Source organism: Elephantulus edwardii, unplaced genomic scaffold (genome assembly GCF_000299155.1).
Source record: "Elephantulus edwardii isolate Elephantulus edwardi_28Jun2011 unplaced genomic scaffold, EleEdw1.0 scaffold00086, whole genome shotgun sequence".
Lineage (NCBI taxonomy): Eukaryota > Metazoa > Chordata > Mammalia > Macroscelidea > Macroscelididae > Elephantulus > Elephantulus edwardii.
This window is the reverse complement of record NW_006399836.1, coordinates 12,062,552-12,083,260: the sequence shown is the minus strand read 5'-3', so window position 1 is coordinate 12,083,260 and position 20,709 is coordinate 12,062,552. Positions and strand designations below refer to the sequence as shown.

The window sequence follows — 20,709 nt, the reverse complement described above, 5'->3', positions numbered from 1 at the left end:
GATCGATTCATTGATTGGGGTGGTGGGAGTGAGTGTGTCGGAGACAGGGAGGTTGGCACAGGATAGAGCAGGATTTAGGGCTCTTGTACATAGGGTTGCTATGAGTCGCAAGCAACTCGACTGCACATAACAACAACAATGTACATTTAAGAATGAGATAAATCTATTGGTATGTCCCTGCTAAAGTCGAGGTTTAAAAAGTAAGTGGAAACTAAGATAGACCATATCTGGATCCCAACTCAATCCTTTGTGCTTCTTCAGGGGGACTAAAATGTGAGAGTAGTTAAGAGTCAGTAGAGCACAGCTGGCGAACCTGGCAATGCTTTTGTTTTTAGCCTTTAAATGGAGGCACAGAAAGCAGAAGCAACAAAAGTCCAAAAAGGGTGCCCTGGGTCTTCCATGATCCAAAGGACAGTTTTGTTTCTACTCAAAACCTCTCAGGACTGACTTTGAGTGTGGTCGTCTATACCAACACTTAACATTTTTAGACCAGGTTACAGACTCCTTCTAAATCCACCTTAGAAGGTTTATTCTTCAAAAGTTCAGAGCTGGAGGGTACAAATAACTCCTTTTAAGGGTAAATGGATACACAGTACGGCTATTTTGTATTGGACTAATGTCGTGTGTCTCTTATTATTTGGGGGGATGGGAAATGAGGAGTTCTCCTGGTAACCTGGATGGCTGGGCGAATGACTTCCTTTGTAGACCTAGCCCTCTATTTCTGGCCTGGACAGGGAACATGTTCATGATACCTGTGTTTCAGGCTGAGTAACATAAAATACAGTCAGTCTACTAATACACTATGTGAGAGAAGGATTTTGGCCTCATTTTTTCTATTATATTCCCAAAGTCCCTTTTTAGACAATTATTTCTTTGCTGTAGGTCGTCAGACTGTCAGGAGTCTTTCTGTATTATCAGATATAGGAGTGAGCAATCGCACGTGTCTACGTGTAGACTGAACCAATGGTAAAGAAATGCAAGAGAAACTAGCTTAACCTCAAGAGAAAGGGATGTGAAGAAGCCAAGAAAGTAGAGATGAGGAGCACTCTGGAGGCTAGCTTGATTTATTTACAGGTCTGCTCAGATGCCAGCAATGAAAAACAAAAGTCAAATTCAATCCTGTCAAGTTAGAATTGACCCACAGCTGACTTCCCAGGTTTCTGATTTCTGAGATTGTAAACTAAGAGGAGAAGACTTCTCCACCTTTCTCCACTGGAGCTGCTGCTGGGCTGGAACTTCCAGAGGTAAGGCCTTTGGGTTAGAAGCACAATTCCCTACTGACTAGGCCAGAAAAATCCACTCCTTCGGCAAGTCTACAGTTCTCTAGAGCAAATATTCCCTCCTTTTATTTTTTTACCATACACAATCAAGTATTGGCCAAAGGTGGACTTGCACACTTTCTGTAATCTACAAAATGCAGTATTAATCCTGTCATATGTTTTATACTACTATATAGACTAAACATTCGAGAGCCATCAAATCCATTCAGGTAAACACAAATGCTCTAACACACACACACACACACACACACACACACACACACACACACACACACACTGTTCAAAACTTCCAATTCTCATCCTCCCTAACTCTACACGGGGGAAGAGTCCCCATCGACACCCTTGGCAGTAAAGACCAATTCCCATGAGGTCAGACGTGCCCCTATGCATCTCTACCTATTTCTCACACGAACTTCCTTTTTCCAGGGTTCCTGACACTCTGCCAGCTGCTTTGTCTCAGTCCTGAGCTCTTTGAGGAGGAATCTCTAGCCCACAAAAGGATTCACCGCACTCTCTGGTTTTCTTTTCTTGTAGTAACGAGATTCTCCTATACTGTAGATTGTTAAAGGATCAGCTGAAATATTTTAATAAAGACATGAGTCTAATGCAGAGACTTGAGAGGCCCCATATGGGAATCTTATTACCATTAAAAAAAGAAGTATAGCATCCTTTTGTGCAAGATAGATCAGGATTGAAATCAGAGCAGCAGTAGCTGCAGTACAAATGATGGAGGACCTTAACTCAGCTTACTAGAGGGCTAGGGGAGATGCCATAGTTAGCAAGAGTGTAAGGCCTGGGTAACACTGGCCTAAAGCGTTGAGGCTGAGGTCGAGAGCTTTTGAGCGGATCTATGGAGCTGTCGTGACTGAAGACTGTACCTTGTACTCTCTAATAAACCCCACAACTGTGGTGGTAAAAACTGTTTACAACATAAAATTTCAAATTCTTTGACCTTATATTCAACGTCCTCCACATATCAGCCTGCTTCTCCTACTGAGGGCAGGCTTCTGTTCCAAGGAAACTTATTATGCTCAGATCTTCTCTGTACATTGCCACAATTATGTATTACCTTAGAAAGGTGGTTCTTGAATGCTTTCATCTCAGAATCTCAAGGGCTTACTTACTCATCCATAATGAACAATTTCAAATTTTTTCAAAGATTCTTCCTCTAGGTATGGCTATCATCTCTCTCCCAACTGGCCTTCAACCCTACTCTAGTCCCTTCGTACAGTATTAAAGACTCTTCAAGTTTATGACCCCTGACAGGAATGGAATATAAGGATGGATTCTTTTGTACAGACTTTCTCATTTGTAGTGAACAGTTTCATATATATGTAATCACAGCAAAAGAAAAAGGGTGACTCTACATGAAGTTCTGAGTATGAAGGTGTTATCTAAGTATTTAGTCAGGAAAACTTTCCATTTAAGTGAAAGAATCAATAATATGCTATGACTTCTAAGTAAAGAATTCCAATTAAACCTAACTAAAATAATATATTAAGTGAAAGAATGTTAAGAGAAAGAACTCTAGTTTTCCTAGCATATTAATTGTTCATGTTTTTAACAGTAATCCCTGACAAATCAACCAAGAATGTTTAACTATGCCTCTGTAAGCTTTTCATTCAAAAGCACTTAACTATACATTTATTATACACCTGTAGGGGTGATAGAGTATAAATTACATTTCTGACCCTCAAGAAAATATAATCCAGTAACTTCACAATAGTTAAGATAGAAAAAAAAAATCCTGCAATCTCCTATCTGAAGATTATTGACCAAAGCTTGTCTCCTTCAAATGCCGTGGTTATTTATGCCTGCTGGCCTTTGGGAGCTATCTAAGCCTACGGGAACTGAGGTCCTTTCTTCTCTGCAGGCAGGCTCAGGCATCATCAAGCGTCTGCAGGCCCAGGAGGCAGACTTCTCACAGCTACCTCTTTTCCTGAGGCACAGTATGGGACCGAGCGAGCGTCAAAACAAACTCTCCTTTAAAGAACAGAAGAAGTCTCCAGTCCAGTGTGTAAATGCTAAAAACCAAACAAAATCCAGACGTCAGTGCATTTCTGATTTTTGTATGAGAAGTTCAAATGTGGCTGTGACACACGGTGATGACCAGCACACCAGATGAGATCAACTGAGGAAGCCGATTCAAGTGACCAAAGATGGCTAACGGCCATTACCTCATGGAATGATCCAAAGAAGGAATTCCCATTGGGTTATTTATTTACTTTCCCTACAACCCTGCAGTCAAGGAGACACTGTTAACCTTTAATAGATGAGGAAACTGGAACTTGGGAGGTAAAATGACTTATTCAAGAAATAGTTAAACAGAGAAAGAAAAAAAGAAGACTGTTAACAATAAGAATGACATAATCTTGACTCTCTTATTCAGCCTATCAACTGTCAAATCTTATATATCCTTTTATAATTTCTCTTGAATTAATTTCTTCTTCTACATAGTCCTTCCTTAGATTAAAATTCCATTAGGATCTCCAAGCATGTATGTTATTTTCTAACTAGTCTCCTTGCTTCTCGCATTTTGACATGACTAAAAAAAAATTAATTTTCTAGATATACATTTCTCATCCTGGCATGTAAATGTATGGTCTTCTCAATCTACCTAAGCCATCTATCACTTTACTCACCACAGGTTTTTACCACATATCCAAAGCCTCAGGAAAGGGGAAAAAATAGGTTTTGCCAAAAGACACTGATTTTTCTCATCTGTCTTGGCTTTGGGAAATGCCTTTAACTCTTTCTATAGCATTTCCCTATCTCCAAATTCTAATTCTTTTCTTTTTACATTTTATTTTAAAAATTCAGCAAAGAAAGCCAAACTATTTCAAGTAAAAGGATACCATAGTATGTGCATGGATAAGTCTATGAAATATGCTTTAACCACTCTGGTTTAATGAAATGCTATTTTTTAAAAAAAGATGTTACTGATTTGCATATAATTATTCATATATACCATGCTTTGTACATGTGCTTTGTTTCTTATACATTCATATGCATTCTATTTTATATTACTGCCCTATACCTACTATCTCCCCATCTTTTCACGTCTTCACTGAACCTTTCCCATCACTTGACACCTCATCTACTCATCTCTGTTATCTCAGTAATCCAATTCTAATTATTCTTCATACAAAGATCCAGATCAAAGCCATCTCCACTAAGAAACCTGACTTTCTTCCCTCTGGACACCCATGTATTTCTCATTTCCACCAAGAAATCTTTACTGAGTAACTATTAAATAGCAGATACTATAACAAATCATAGAATGTAAGCTGGACGGTTTAGTCAGGGAGATAAGGATGTATAATAACATCTTACCTTGTAAGTGCTACAAGACGTGGTTGGCTATAGTGGCATGGGCTTATCATTCAAATTGGCTTTGGTAGTCAGTGACTTTGACTTTCACCACTTTAGAGGGTGGGAATTTTAAGTAGGACATGTATAACCTAATAATTATGAGACTGGACAGTTTTTTTCATTATATCAAGTTTAACTTGAGTTCAGCTTAGCAGCAAAGATGGGAATCTTACCACACTACTAACTAGTAAGGAAGATGAAGCCTAGAGGGTAGAAGGCGTCCTCTGGGGCCAGAGATTCCTGCACCAGTCAGAATAGCATCTACAGAAGATGCACAGCAGCCACAGCAGAAAGCCAGAGGCCAGTATGAGACAGAGCTGACTTGGGGCTGCTGCCCATGGAGGCAACCACAGCTAGGAACCCTTGCACAAGCTTAATGGAAGGCTGTGGGAGGATGTCAGAACTGGAAGTACGGAATGAACTCTGTAACACTGACCTAAGTCATGAGGGTGAAGGTCAAAGGGCCTATGCGCACACTTGAGAAGCTGCCTGATTGAGGAACTGTATCTTGTTGCCAACCTGAATTGTCACCTGACAATTTCTCTAGTAAACTCCATAATCATGAATATGATTCTGTGAAATCTGTGTAGTCATTGCAACAGATTTCAGGCCCAGTAGTGGAGCTATCCAATTGATGCTGGAATTAGTAGAAGAAGGTGTGGGAGTGTTGAGGCCACGTCTGACCTCATGGGAATTGGTTTGGTACCATGGATGCTGCTGAAGGGGACTGGACCCCTCTGCGATGTTATCAGGTTCAGCCATCCATCCCCATGCTTCCTCTGTCTTTGCACACTTCTACATGAGTCTGAAGAAATATTTATATTCCGCTTTGCCTAGAAAGATATGACTCTTGGACTGAGAGGAAAAAGTTGTGTAAGTCTCTGTGAAGAGAATTAATGACAAAATCATTGGCTGGCTTAGAGATGGAAAAGTAAAGGTTATAGCAGTATAGTGGTAAGTATGAAACGAAAATTCCCCAGCTGTAAAAACCCTGGCAGAGCACCCACAAAACTACTTTACAAAGCATAACAAGTTCTACTTTACAAAGCATAACAAGTTCTCTTACAGATAAAGAGCTTCCTAATAATTTTCTACTAGACCTATGCTCAAATCTCTGACATCTTTGGTTATTGGTCAACTAAAAAACGATTCAATTTTCTCTACAACTATTTTTAGCACCAACAGAATTATAATTCATACACATGGATTCTTTGTTTTTTTTTTTGGATTCTTAGTTTTACATCATTATATCTTTATGAATTAAAATTGATTGATATAGTGGAAAATTATAAAGCAAACCATTTCTCATATGGATGGGGAACAGAAATCTTAACTTGATCTATATTTGTAAGAGTCACAGTCTGCACTTAATCACTATTCTTAGATGCACAGAATCCAAGGATCTGAAACAAAGGGAAACAATGGCAATAAAGGAAAAAAAGAAAATGCTATGAGAGAAGTAAGGAAAGATACTTTTAGCTCTCATGGAATGAACGGGCCAATGAATCCTCAATTCAAAACAAAATAACAACTGGACAAAACAGTTAAAACAACTGTTTCAGGGTTTTGAAAACTGATAAAAGGCCAATAAGTAGAAGAGTTTCTTGTACTACTCCAGAGCTTAAGAAAAGGAGTCTGTAAACCTTTTGTGTGAAGTTGTGCAAACTCCTTCTCCATCTCCTTTCTTAACCTGGGGACAGAAAGAAAAACCCACAGCTTTGCTACCAGAAGGGACTTGCTTGACTTGGGGGGATTAGAATGGGGTTAGAAATCTTTCAGTTTGGTCAGCTAAGTGTCAAAATGGCAGAAACCTACCAGAGAAAACTCACTGTTTTCCTAGGTTGAGTTTGTAGCCTAGCTGGGCTGAATGGTCAACTGGTAAGAAATCTGGTAAAAAGATATGCTCTCCTCACACATCTGACTGGCTATAAAACTTCTATAGATGAACAGGAGACATGAGAAGTCCCAACAGAAAGAAAACTCAAGGTAGGTATGAGAATGGTTGAACTTTGAATGGGCTCCCAACCAACATAGAGATGGATACATCAGTGGGGGGAAGGTCTGCATGCTTGCATCACTGGCTGACCACTGAACCTCAGAAACACAGGGCTGTTATTGTTATCTAGTGGACAGTTGGCCTGTGACTTGTGGCAAGGACATGAACTAAACCAGACTGAAACAGTAAAAATATGAACTAAAATCACAATGCATAAATACCACTGAATGTGTGCGTGATGGGAGTCAGACCCTGCCACTGACATTCAGGCAAGTTACTTAAAACAAATGTACACGCCTCACAGGAAAAGAAAGAAACTACACTCCAGAGTCTCTACAACATAGTAAAATGTCTAATTCTCATTAAATTCCAAGACACTTAAGAAACAGGAAGCATGATGGAGACTCAGGGAAACAAATGGTGACTAATCAGAGAAGAAATGAGGCATATACTAGATTCAACAAACAACTTCAAAAGACCAAGTAAAAATCAATTCAAAGCATTAAAAGGAAATGTGACATGAAAACTCAAGAGAGAAATCAAAATTCTTAAATGGAAAAAGAAACGAAAGATTCACTGGATAGGTTCAAAAGCAAATTTAAGATGTTGAAAACATTCTCCCAGTGAACTGGCAAAAACAAGAGTAAAGCAATAATGTAAAGATCCAAAAATCTCAACAGACTCAGTATCATAAAATCAAAGAGAAATCACATCTATACATGTCATAATCAAATGGCTCGAAGACAAACAGAAAATTTTGAAAGCAGCCAGACAGAAGCCAGTCATTGCATACAGGATAGTAACTGTACACATAATGGTGACTATTCATAAGAAAACAATCGACTCTGTTCATTAGTAAAATGGTAGTAGTGGTGGTGGTGTTATGTGCTGACAAGTCGGAATTGACACTAGCTGACCCTCCAGTAGGGTTTCAGAGACTCCAAATCCCACAGGAGGTTGTTTATTTTTCTCTCATGGAGCAGCTGGTGGATTCAATCCACCTGCCTTTGTGTAACCTCGGTACAGCCTTTGTGTTGGCTAACTCTTTAACCCCTAGGCTACCAGAGTTCCTAAAACAGATTTGAAAGCACGGGAGAGGGAGTAGGACAGAGGAGAACTAACTATCAACAAAGTACTCTATAGTTGTAGGTACTATGTTTCTAAAATGAAGACAGAAGAAAGATCTTTTCCAACAAAGAAAACCAATTTTGCTACAAGCAGAAAATTATTATAGGAGATAATAAAATCAGACTGGAAGAGTAAGACATCAGATAATAACTTGAAACCACAGAAGCTTCTAAGATCACCAGAAAGGTTAAATTTATTTTAAAAACAAATAATTACTTTTCATTACCTTCAATGAAAAGTAGTAATAAATACTACAATGTTATATTTGCATTACAGGTTGTTGTAACAAATATGACAATACAAGCACGAAGAAAGGTGGTAAATAAAAGCATACTGCAGCAAAAAAGGTTGTGTCTTACCAGTGTAAGCCACAAACCCCAACCTTTACAGGTGGTATAAGCACAAGACATCATATGTAGACTGATATTAACAAAATGTAAGAAGAAGAAAAAAAACCAAAAAAACCCACCTTGTAAAATATTAAAAAGGCACAGTAAAAAGCACTCAACATGTAACAATTCTGAAAGGAGAGTAACTACATAAAACATGAAATAACTAAATGTTATTGTGAAAAGGAAGAAATAGGTAGGCTGGATGGAAAAGCAGGATTCCATTGTAGGTTTCTGTCCTGAGAGACATTCTTTAGATGAAAAGAGAGTAAAAAGAAAGTGGTTAAAGGAATTATACTGCATAAACAGTAATCCTAAGAGAACATGAAGGCTATATTAATTAGACCAAGAAACAACAACAAAACAAAAAATTATTATTTTATATTGATAAAAGGGCTAATTCTCTAAGATTTACTAGGGAAAATGTATTCTAGGTCAAAACATTAGTCTCAATAAAAGAAACTTAAAAAATACTAATAATAATGGAATTAAGTCATGACACAACAAAAGGAAAAAACAGCTCCAGTGTAACCCACAATTACAGAAGTAATCATAAGGAAAATTGTAGAACTACTGTTAACTAAATGAAAATGAAGATGTAATATTCTACATTTTAAGGAATGCAGCTAATGAGAAATTTAAGGAGAATATGTGTAACTTCAAACATATATTACAAAGGGGGAAAAGCTAAAATCAACTATCTGAGCTTCCAACTCAAGCAGCTAGAAAAGTAAGAGCAAATCAAGCTCAAAGAAGGAAATAATGACTGCAAGTGGAAATCAAAGAAAAACAACACAAGAAAAATTCAGTAAAACCAAACAATTTCCTAGAAAGAGCTGCAAAATGAATGAGCCTTAGCTAGACTAACCATGGTGGGGTGAGGGAAGAGACATATCACTATAGACTTACAGAAATGAAAAAGATTATACTAGATTATCACAAATAATTTTATATTAGCAAATTACATAATCTTAATACTAGCATATTATGTAATCTAGATAAAATAGACAAATTTGCAGAGACATTTATTATAAAAAACTGATTTAACATGTTGCCGCACACTTTTAAATTGACGACCGTGCTTAGAAACACATTTGCCGTCATTTGCGGCAATGTGTTAACAAGAATTTAGAAAATTTAATCAATTGCTAACAGTGGCTTTGGTTTTGGTTTAACAATAAGGAAATTAATTGGTTAATCCTTTTATAGAAATTATTTTTTTCAAGTTTATTGTGATTTTAGTGAAAGTTTACAAAAAGAATGGATTTTCACTTATTCACTGACATACCTTTCCCTCCCTCCCTCAACTCTCTGTGCAGTGCATCTGTCCGACTGTCAACTGTCTTACACACAATGTCCCCGCACCCGTTCCTTTCAGGTAGTCCTTCCCTTCACCTCGGGTGCTGCTGAGTCAGAACTGACCCATAGCTGACCCTCCAGTGAATTTCCAGAGGCAGTAAGTCCCTTGGGAGCAGCTTCTTACACTAAGCCACCAGAGCTCCCGTCTTCCAGTGTAGTGTTCATTATCTATCCATTCTTTTCCTGCTCCCTTTGACGCACTCCTCCAACTCTATGCTATTTTTGTAACAGTAGTCACGTGCAGCATTTGTCCTTTTGTGACAGAGATAATTTCACTCAGTATAATGTCTTCCAGACTCACCCATGTTGTGTTGTGTTTGGTAAGTTCATAGTTTTTCAATGCTGTATAATATTCCATTGTGTGGATTTACCACAGTTTTCCTATCCACTTCTTTGCTAATGGGCACTTGGGGTGCTTCCATCTCCTTGCTATTATGAATAACGCAGCAATAAACTTGAGTGTGCATCCATCTGTGACATGGCTCTGGTTTCTTAGGGTATATTCCCAATAGTGGGAGAGCTGGGTCAAATGGTATTTCTATTTTCAACTTTTTTTTTTTTTTTTTATTTTCAACTTTTTGATAAAGTGCCAGACTGTCTTCCATAGTGGCTATCTCATTTTATATTCCCACCAGCCATGAATGAGAGTTCCAATCTCTTTATAACCTTACCAGGATTTGTTGTTAGATGCCCTATTGAACTTTGCTATTGCTACTGGGGTGAGATGGCATCTCATTGTTATTTTGAAATTATCTATTCTTATACAAAAAAAAAAAGCTTCCACCATAAAGATCTTCACTAGAAAAAAATCTTACTGAATGGTTTACAGGTTTAATAAAATTTTCCCTTTGGTAATCTGGTAAGTGAAAAGTCCACTTCCATCAAATCAGAAAACTGAAAATATGACTTTCTATGCAGTGGACAGGAAAATTTCATCTTTGGAACTACACCACATAATTCAACCTGCTATACGGCTTCTTACACACAAATAAAGTATGTGAGAAATAGCCACTCTCAAATTAGGATGGATGGTGAAGACATTGAGATTGTTCATAGTTTTAGTTTGCTTGGCTCCACAGTCAACATTCTTCACACTAGCAGCCAGGAAATTAAAAGATGTATTGCGATGGGAAAGTCTGCTGTTAGGGACCTCTCCAAAGTACTGAAGAGTAATGGTGTCTCTCTGGAGACTAAGGTGTGTCTGATATAGTCCATGGTCTTTGCAATTACTTGTTATGCGTCAGAGAGTTGGATAATTACTAGGGAGGACAGAGGAGAATTGATGCCTTTGAGCTGTGGTGCTGGAGAAGAGTACCGAATGTACCCTGCACTGCCAGGAAAACAAACAGATCCATCTTGGAGAGGATTAAACCAAGCTGCTCCTTGGAGGCAAGGATTCTGGGGCTTCGTCTGACATACTTTGGACATGTTGCCAGGAGGGACGGGTCCTTGGAGAGGGACATCATGCTTGGGAGGGTGGAGGGACAGCGCAGGAGGGGAAGGCCCTCTATGAGGTGGATTGATTCAGTGACTGCGGTAATTGGGATGGGTGTGTTGGAGACAGTGCGATTGGCACAGGACAGAGTTTAGGGCTGTTGTACATAGGGTCGCTAACAACAACAACAACAACAACGTAAGTAGTAACAGGTTAGGTCAAAGAGATGGGCTGGAGCCAGGGACTAACTAGTAAGCCAAATAAAGAGTCTGGATTTTATTCTAATTATGTTGTTATGTGCTATCAAGTCTAACTCATAGTGACTCTATGAACAACAGATCTGAACCCTGTTGAACCCTGTCCTATCCTCTGCCATTCACATCATCTCTGATACACTTGAGCCCACGGTGCAGCCACTGTGTCAATCTGACCCTCCACCCTTTTCAAGCATGACGCCCCTTTCCAATGACCTGCCCCTCCTAGAAGCACATCCAAGGTATGTGAGATGAGGCTTCACCATCCCTGCCTCTAAGGAGCACTCTCCAATCCATGTCTGTTAGCTCTTTTGGCAAACCATTGGTTACTGAGTGCTCTTCTTTAACACCACACGTCAAAGGCTTTGGTTCTTCTGTCATCCTTTTTATCACCCAACTCCAAGACCCACAGCAAGTGCCTGAAAAGACCACAGCCTGAATCAGGTGCATCTCACATCTTAGTCTTTTAAACTTCAATCACTGTTCCTCAGTACTTTGGAGCAGTTTCCTAATATAATACACCTTTTCATTTCCTGACTACTGGTGCCAATGTCTTGACTCTGGATCCAAGCAAGACGAAATAATTGACAATTTCAATTTTTTCTCCATCTATCATGATTTTGCCTATTGGCTGGGTGGTGATGATTTCTGTCATTCTATGTTGTAGAACGTAATCCATATAAGGTTGTGTAGTTTTTGATCTTCTGCAGCAAGAGCTCCAAGCCCTGTTCACTTTCAGCAAGCAAGGTCGTGTCATCTGCATAATGCAGGCTGTCAATGAATCGGCCTCCTATCCTGATGCCATTGTTTTCAAGTCCTGCTTCTCGAATGATTTGCTCAGCATACAGACTGAATAAGCATGGAGAAAGGATTCAGCGTTAATGCAGTTTCTTGATTTTAAACGATGTAGCGTTCCCTGGCTCTGTTTGGACAAGAGCTTCTTGGTCTAGGTATCCTTTGAGCATGATCAGATGTTCTGGGATTCCCATTCTTCTCGATGTCAACCATAGTTTGTGAGGATCTACCGAGTCAAATGCCTCTGCATAGCCAATCAATTGTTGTTGTTGTTGTTGTTGTTATGTGCCATCGAGTCGTTTCCGACTCATAGCGACCCTATGCACAACAGCTCTAAACCCTGCTCTATCCTGCGCCAACCGCACCGCCTCTGACACACCCATCCCGATTACCCCAGTCACCGAATCAATCCATCTCATAGAGGGTCTTCCCCTCCTGCGCTGTCCCTCCACCCTCCCAAGCATGATGTCCCTCTCCAAGGACCCATCCCTCCTGGCAACATGTCCAAAGTATGTCAGACGAAGCCCCAGAATCCTTGCCTCCAAGGAGCAGCTTGGTTTAATCCTCTCCAAGATGGATCTGTTTGTTTTCCTGGCAGTCCAGGGTACATTCAGTACCCTTCTCCAGCACCACAGCTCAAAAGCATCCACTCTCCTTCTGTCCTCCCTAGTCATTGTCCAACTCTCTGATGCATAACAAGCGATTGCAAATACCATGACCTGTATCAGGCACACCTTAGTCTCCAGAGAGACACTGTTGCTCCTGAGTACGTTTGAGAGGTCCCTAACAGCAGACTTTCCCATCGCGATATGCTTTTTGATTTCCTGACTGCTTAGGAAACCATAAAATGGTAAAAAGGAAAATGGTCTCATTTTCCTAACTCAAACCTAACTAGGAAATCATAAAAGGGAAAATGGCCTCATTCACATTAAAAGAAAACAAAACCATAAACAAACCCAAACCCCTTAACCTACCTTGGCACTTTGTAAAGGATGGAGAAGCAGTTAGATTTGAGTTATAGAGGAAAGGGATGTCACATGAACTAGAGTGCTGATGATGTGTTTTTAAAAACAACACATATACATACCATACCCCCCCCCCCCCCGCCGCCGCAGGGGCCTCATGTCTTGCAGAGTAGACTGTGTTCCCAAGGACTTTCAAAGCTGTCATCTTTTAGAAGCAGAGTGTTTTTTTTCCCAATGTGTCTATGGGTGAGTCTGAACTGCCAGTATTTCACTTACCAGGCAAGCACCTCCCAGGGACTCCATAGTGATGGCTGCTTCTGCTATCACGTCAATGCTGACTCACAGCAAAGGTCACATGATAAAACCAGAAAGGCCCCACAGGGTTTTCTAGGTGGTAATCTCTATGGGAGCGGCCTGTCACGGCTTTCTCCCATGGAGTTGTCAAGTGTGCTGGAACCACCAATCTTTTTGTTAGTAAGCAGGCAAGGACTTAACCAGTAAGTCACCAAGGACAGATGGCGATGGGTAAGTCCCTTGAAATATTTTAACAACCCTAGAAGGTGGACACTATTATCTTCATTTTACTTAAGAGCAAGTTAAGACACAGAGAGAGAGAGCTTGCCTAAACTCAAGCACAGGAGATTGTGAGGACGGCGCAGGATCCAGAAGGGCTGGTTCTGCTGTACAGTGTTGTTATGAGCGGGCCCTGCTGGAGGGCACCTAACAATAATATCATAACACTAAGTAGGGACAAACTGGATCCACATGAAAAAATCTGGCAGAAAAGCTGAGCTCTTAACCAAGTACAGTATCCAGCCGGAGTATTAAGATAAAGAAGTTGAGGTAGAAAAAATTTCGAGTGAGGGTTGCCAAGACTTGCTAATAAACTGGATGAGGAGATGAGGGAACAAAGAATGACTCCTAGGTTTTGCTTGAGCAATTAGATGAATTTACTCATATAATCTACTGGAGTTCTGGTGACTCAGCAGTAAGGAGCTGCGAAGCAATTCCAAAGGCACTTGGTTCAAATGCACCCGCTGCTCTGTGGGAGAAGAATGTGCCATCTCCTCCTGTGTAATTTACTGCTTCTGAAAACCTGCTAGAGGGTCAGCCACGGGTCAAGTTTTGACTCAGTCATATACAACTACAATATAACAGAATTTATTAAGATGTAAAAAAATGAAGAAACAGTTTTCATGGAGAAAAAGGAAAGGTGGGTTTAGATGAAAATGCCTGGTAGACATTCTAGGGATAACGTCAGGTTGTCAGCTACATTATTGAGCCTGGCATTCCAAGAAAAAATCTGGACTGAAAATATGAACTTTAGGGTTATTTGTTCATGGGGGGGAAATTATAAATTTGACCGATAAGATCATATCTAAAGAGGATGCAGGATATAAAGAAAGGGAGTCCAGGCCTCAGCCTCGGGGTACTTTAACATTTGAAATCTGAACACAGATGGATGGTTCAGCAAAGATGACTAACAATAGCCAGTGCCTGGGGGAGAATCAGAAGGGAGCTGAGCAAAGCCAAGAGACTGGGTACTTGAGAGGGAGGCCTGAGGAGGCACGCGTGCTCTGGAGAGGCTGTAGAAAATGAGGACAGGAAACATGGGGGTTACGGCACATGGAGGCTGACTACAGCACCCTCTCACGCTTCCTTCTGCTATCCAATATACCTTGTTATACTGTCTGCCTCATTTTAGACTGTAAGCTCCCAGGCAGAGACTGTGAGCCTTAATTCTAAATCTCCAACTTCTAATTATAATGCTTGAAGTCAAATTATAATTATAGAAAAGCTAGATCAATTCAAAGGGCTTTCTAGTCTGATGACTAAGGCAAAAACCGCCAGCTGATGCAATGCAGCCTTCCATTTCCCCCCTCCTAACTCACATACCGTCAGAGACCCGTTCTGTGTGCTGGGCGAGTTGCTACTCTGCTCGCCGTGGGCTTGCGTACTTCCGTAGAGCGTCAGGTTATGCTCACTGGTCTGGCCGGCATAGTCCTGAGTGTGTGGCACTCCGTATTCTGTGGGAATTCCATTCTGTGGAGGTGGTGGAAATGGGATGGTAGTAAAAGGCTGAACCATTGCATCAGGAGTTGTTGTTGGCTCCTGGTTACCCTAAAAGAAATAATGAGAAAGAGAGAAAAGGGTTTTTAGATTCCGCCATAACTGTGCTTAAGATGAATATGCAGCATTATCTGAATATACTGTAACTGCTGAGGTAAAATAGACAATTCCTGCTGATTCCAAGACTGAGGAAAATACTGTTACACATATATTTATATAAACGTACACAGAGATTTAGCCAGCCACACACACACACACCTCTCTCTCACTCTCACTTATGGTTACTAGATAGGTCCACAATCATATTAAAGTTGACCAGATGTTAAAGTAAAAACTTACCCTTTAAACCAAGTTTAAAAAAATAGCCAAGAAATTTCTCTAATAAGGTACATCATCAAAATCACTTTAGAGTTCAAATTAGTTTGGGCTCTGGATATTTGTCTTTTACTAGGATCTACAATCAATACTCACAGGGACAGCAGTTAAGAGATCAAAAGACGTATTACACTGGGGAAATCTGCTGCAAAGGACCCCTCCATAGTGCTAAAGAGCAACGATGCCAGTTTAAAGACTAAGGTGTGCCTGGTCCAAACTATGAATTTTTCAACTGCTTACAACGTATCAGAAAATTGGACAATGAATAAGAAAAAAAGGGAAAAGAATCAATGCCTTTCAATTGTGATGTTGGTGAAGAGTATGGACTATCCTGTGGACTGCCAAAAGATAAACTTATCTTTGTGGAGAGAGTGCAACCAGTGTTCCCCTTAGAGGGAAGCACGATGACATTTCATCTTACATACTTTGGACATATTGTCAGGCGGGCTAGTCCTTGGAAAAAAGACAGTATGCTGCAAAGGTCAGAAAAAGAGAGGAAGACCTTCAACAAGATAGACTGACAGTTACAGCAAAAAGGGGCTTAATAAAGGGCCAATTTCAGGCCTGTTGGTCACAGAATTGCTCACAGGTGACTGAAAGGCCCTAACAACAGCAGCAGTGAGTATTTTCTTTTGCCTCTAATGTTTGGTGATTCACAAAAGGAAGCCAAAGGTAAACAAATCAACTAACTCTGAAAGTACGATCTGCAGCAATAAGTAGGATAACATCATAATGTTAAAATCAGACAACACAGACCCCAAGGTGTTAAGGCATAGAGTTCAGGAGACACCTATTACAAATAAATCAGTAAATTCATCCCAAGATAGATATTTATCTGACACTTGGCCACTAGGTCAACAAAATAAACCACACACACAAAAAATTATTTTTTAACTGGTAATACAGAAACAGAGAAGAAATTATCCAAGGGGAAAAAAAAAAAATACCAGAAATTGTGCTTTTTTTAAAAAGAATTGTTGTCATATTATATACTAATACAGCAAGACTCCAATTCCCAAACCTGACATCACTCTTAGATGCTTATCTGGAATCCAGTGAGATTAGTGAAGTTTCAATAGGGACTATACATTCACCACAGACAACTGCTGAAAAGGTGGACAGTCAGCCAAGGAGAGGAAGACCCTACTACAGGGACTCAGGCAGCTGGCTCAAGTGTGTTGCGGAGATGATAAGGATGATGCAGGAGAGAATAGGGTTTAGATCAGCAGTTCGCAGGGTCACTGAGTCATATGCAGCTTGAAGGCACGTAACAACAACAGACAATTATTAGAGGCTATTTTGGTTCTATGGCTTGGTGCTATCTATCCAAAGACAAGTCAGTCACTCTCTGGGAGAACAACCACCTCCTCCCCTGCGATTTACAGCCTCTGAAAACCTGTGGGAGGATCAGCTGTGAGTTGGTTCCAACTTGTCAGCACACAGTAACATTTTGGCTTTACAGGTGTTTGCGCACTTTTAGTTCCAAGGTCTGATCGACCTCTCTCATTGCTATCTAGTTGGAAAGCTGAACTACCAACGGGTTTTAAGGGACCGTACACTGTGTGGAAGGAAATGGTCCATCTTTTCCCTGTGAAACTGCTGTGGATTCGAACCACTAGAGAAGCACCACCTTTGGGCTAGTAGTGCAGTCTCCTACGCGTCAGGCCACCAGAGCTCCCCAATATAAAGGATTGAAATTAGGAGTAATAATTATTTTAAAACCTTCATCTTCCCTTCTTTTTTCTTCTGAGAAACTAGTTGAATTTCTGCTCATCTTCCCTTCTTGAGGAACAATCTCCTCACTAGCCATTTCTTCCATTAAAAGCAAAGCCAGTATTTCACTGTAGACTCAAGCTGGTAACCACTGAGACACCATCCTGGAAGGAAGTGGCAGGGATGGCTAAAGGATTCAAATACAAATATTTCTATAAACTCCTCACTCCTATGGCTTAGTCATCAAAGTTTTATAGACCAAATAGTGAAAATCTGGGTTTGTATCGCTTTATTTCTGCCCAGTGATAAGTACTAATTTCTTTCCACTAAAAATTCCATGCTATGGAGATGATTCCTAAGCAGAGACTCAACAGGACTGAGAAGAAGTGTCCCTTACAATTTCCAACTCTGCAATCTTCACAGACGCATATGGCCACCTCTATCTCCTGGGGTGCACCTGGTGATGTGGACTGTTTGGGTTTAAAAACATTAGAAAACAAGCTATCCCCTCACTTCCTTGTAATGAAAAAAGAAAAAAAAAGAGGGTTTTAGGATACCACATTAAAACTCATGCCCTTTGGAACAAAGACTGTTACCAACACAAAATCTGATTTTACCTTAAATGTACTGCTCACTTTATGCCCAGGCACATTTTCTAAAATAAATTACTACAGTCTATTTACCTTAGTTTGTCTCTACAACACTGAAATGATCTCATTTTCTTTAAAAGCTGTTCAAACATTTTACCCTTTATCACCAGACTGGTCAAAATGTAAAACTTCTGCTTCCTGACAGATTTTATTAAGGTAATAAAAAAGCCAAGACAGAAACGGGGAGATAATATTCATAATACATATATTTGACAAATTATCTGTATACAGATTCTATGACTATTTATACAGAACTATCACAAGGCATAATAAAAAAAACAAGGCAATTAAAAAAAAATTGGTTAAAGGCTTCAATAGATACTTTCCACAAAAAGATAAAGAAGTAAAGAGAAAACACATAAAAAGGTGGCTCAATAATGTTAGTCATTAGGGACATTAAAATAAATTTGAGGACTGGGGTGCACCTGACTCAGTCCATGGTGTGCATGTGAAAGCAGAACACTGAGTAAGAAAAACCAGAGAAAAACTGATGTCTTTAAGTTATGGGACTGAAAACAGGTTTATCAAGTTGCTAAAATCTGTTAACCTTGACACCTGGTATGTCAATTATACCAAAGGGGGGGGAAAAATAAGGCAATAAAACCATCAGCAATCATTATAAAAACAATAAAATAAATGTCACTGTTATTAAAAATAAAATTGGACTCATGACTATTATTCATTCTGCATACAATGAAGATAAATCACAAAAAGAAACCAATTATTTCCACAAATATTATATACTTAGAAGTCACAAGAATGACAAACTAGCAAATCTAACAATAAAAATGTGTGAGATATATAATTATTTAACAATTAGTTACTCAAAACAGTAACACATTAAAAAGTACAATATATAGCATGCAAAACCCTGAATAATTACAAATGTATGCATATTTTTTTCTAGAAGGATATTTTCTATGTAAAAGTTCATCCTTTCCAAATAGCATGTGCTTAAATGTCATTTCTCATCTGCAATCAATGGCACCCAAGGGAGGAAATAAGATGAAATTTAAAACTCCTGTTTGAAAACCACAGAAAAGCTTGAAAAAGGAAAAATCTATAAAAAAGGGTATGCTCTATCATATATGAAACCTCTGTATATCTACTGTAATTAAATAGCAGGGATATAAACAGTGATCAGTGGAACAATGACAATCCTAAGAGACTCAGCTAGAAACAGAAGAGAAAGGCAATGTTTCAAGTCAGTGACACAAAGAACTGTTTATAGTCGTTGGTCACCTTTAGAAAGAAAAGAAAATTAGCCCCTTACCTAATACTTCCTATCAAAGAAAAATCCCAGAAAGAAAAAATATACTCTAATTTGGACACTAAAATGATGACAACTTGGAAGTGTAATCAATGGTGTCAGATTCTTAAGTACAAAATAAATATGAGAACTAAAACGAAACAAAAAAAGGAAACAGATTTGGTTACACTAAGAGGAAAGAAAGGAAGGATTGAGAGGAGTAGATCCAGGGGGAAGACAGGAGGAAATGTATTTCAAAGGAAAAAACCAGCTGGGATGGATGTTAAGTATTTGCAACAATCAAGACGGGATTACTATCATTCATGCAGGAGGATAAACAAATGAGTAAGAAACATACATGCAACAGAAAAGCAGGTAAGGATCTACATGAAAGTAAGAGATGAAATGTAAATATGTAACAAAAATGTGCTACTATGGCATTAATAGTCATGAAAAAACATAGTAATAGTAAATAAGTCCACTTTTTCAGTCATAAAGTCTGCAACAACAAAAATTTACAGTACACAATAGGGAGCGCTGGTGGCCTAGTGGTAAGAAGCTGTGCTGCAATCCCGAAGGCATATAGTTCAAGTCCACCAGCTGCTCCATGGGAAAAGGTTGGCAATCTCCTCCCGTGTGATTCACTGCTTCTGAGAACCTGCTGGAGGGTCAACCACTGCTTCTGAGAACCTGCTGGAGGGTCAACCACGCGTCGTTCGTTCTGACTCAATGGCACACTACAACAACACGGGGGGCTCCTGTGGCTTACTGGTAAGGCATTTCACTGCCAATGCAAAGGCACACAGTTCAAATCCACCAGCTGCTCCTCCCGCGGGATTTACTGCCTCAGGAAATTTGCTGGAGGGTCACCTACGGGTCAGTTCCAACTCGATGATACACAGTGACAACAGCATTACATAGCGAGCTCTGGTGGCTTACTGGTAAGAAGCAGTGCTGCCACGCCGACTGGTCAGTTCTGAATCTACCAGCTGCTCTCCAGGACAAAGGGCAATCTCCTATGCAATTACTGCTCTGAAAACCCGTGGGAGGATCAGCTATGAGTCACTTCTGACCCAACAGTACGTAACAGCATCAACAGAGGATCACTAGGATCTGGACTCAATCAACATGAGGGCAAAAATACTCATAAAGCCCTTGCCAAAATCAAGACAGTAAATGAACTCTGCAATCCAAAGGCACGTGGTTCGAGGCCACCCAATGCTCCCCGAGAGAAGGAAGGGCAATCTCATCCTGTGTGATTAACTGCCTCTGAAAACCTGCCAGAGGGTCAGCTATGGGTTGGTTAGGACTTTATGGTACACAACAACAAAATTCTGTAAGTCTTCTCATTACCCTCATAAATAAAATCTATTTTTGCAATAAAACCTGAAAAATATGTATATTCTTAATGTAAAAAGAGGAAGCTCTGGTGGCAAGAAGCTGCTCTGCACAAGGTTCGATTCCACCAGCTGCTCCACAGGAGATGGATGGGCGATCTCCTCCCGTCGCGATTAACTACCTTTGAAAACCTGCTGGAGGGTCAGCTATGGTTCAGTTCCGACTAGACAGTATACAACAACGTGAAAAGAGTGACAAGAATATGTTGTTGTTATGTGCCGTCGAGTCGTTTCCGACTCATATCGACCCTATGCACAACAGCCCTAAACCCTGCTCTATCC

General features: G+C 39.9%; 1 protein-coding gene across 1 annotated transcript in view; it reads right to left on the bottom strand.

Moving 5' to 3' along the window:
* RBFOX2 (RNA binding protein, fox-1 homolog (C. elegans) 2) overlaps nt 1–20,709 on the bottom strand; it is a 379,765-nt gene that overhangs the window by 59,081 nt on the left and 299,975 nt on the right. The window contains 1 exon segment of the mRNA XM_006890161.1: nt 14,870–15,094. Within this exon segment, the coding sequence (XP_006890223.1) occupies nt 14,870–15,094 (225 nt within the window).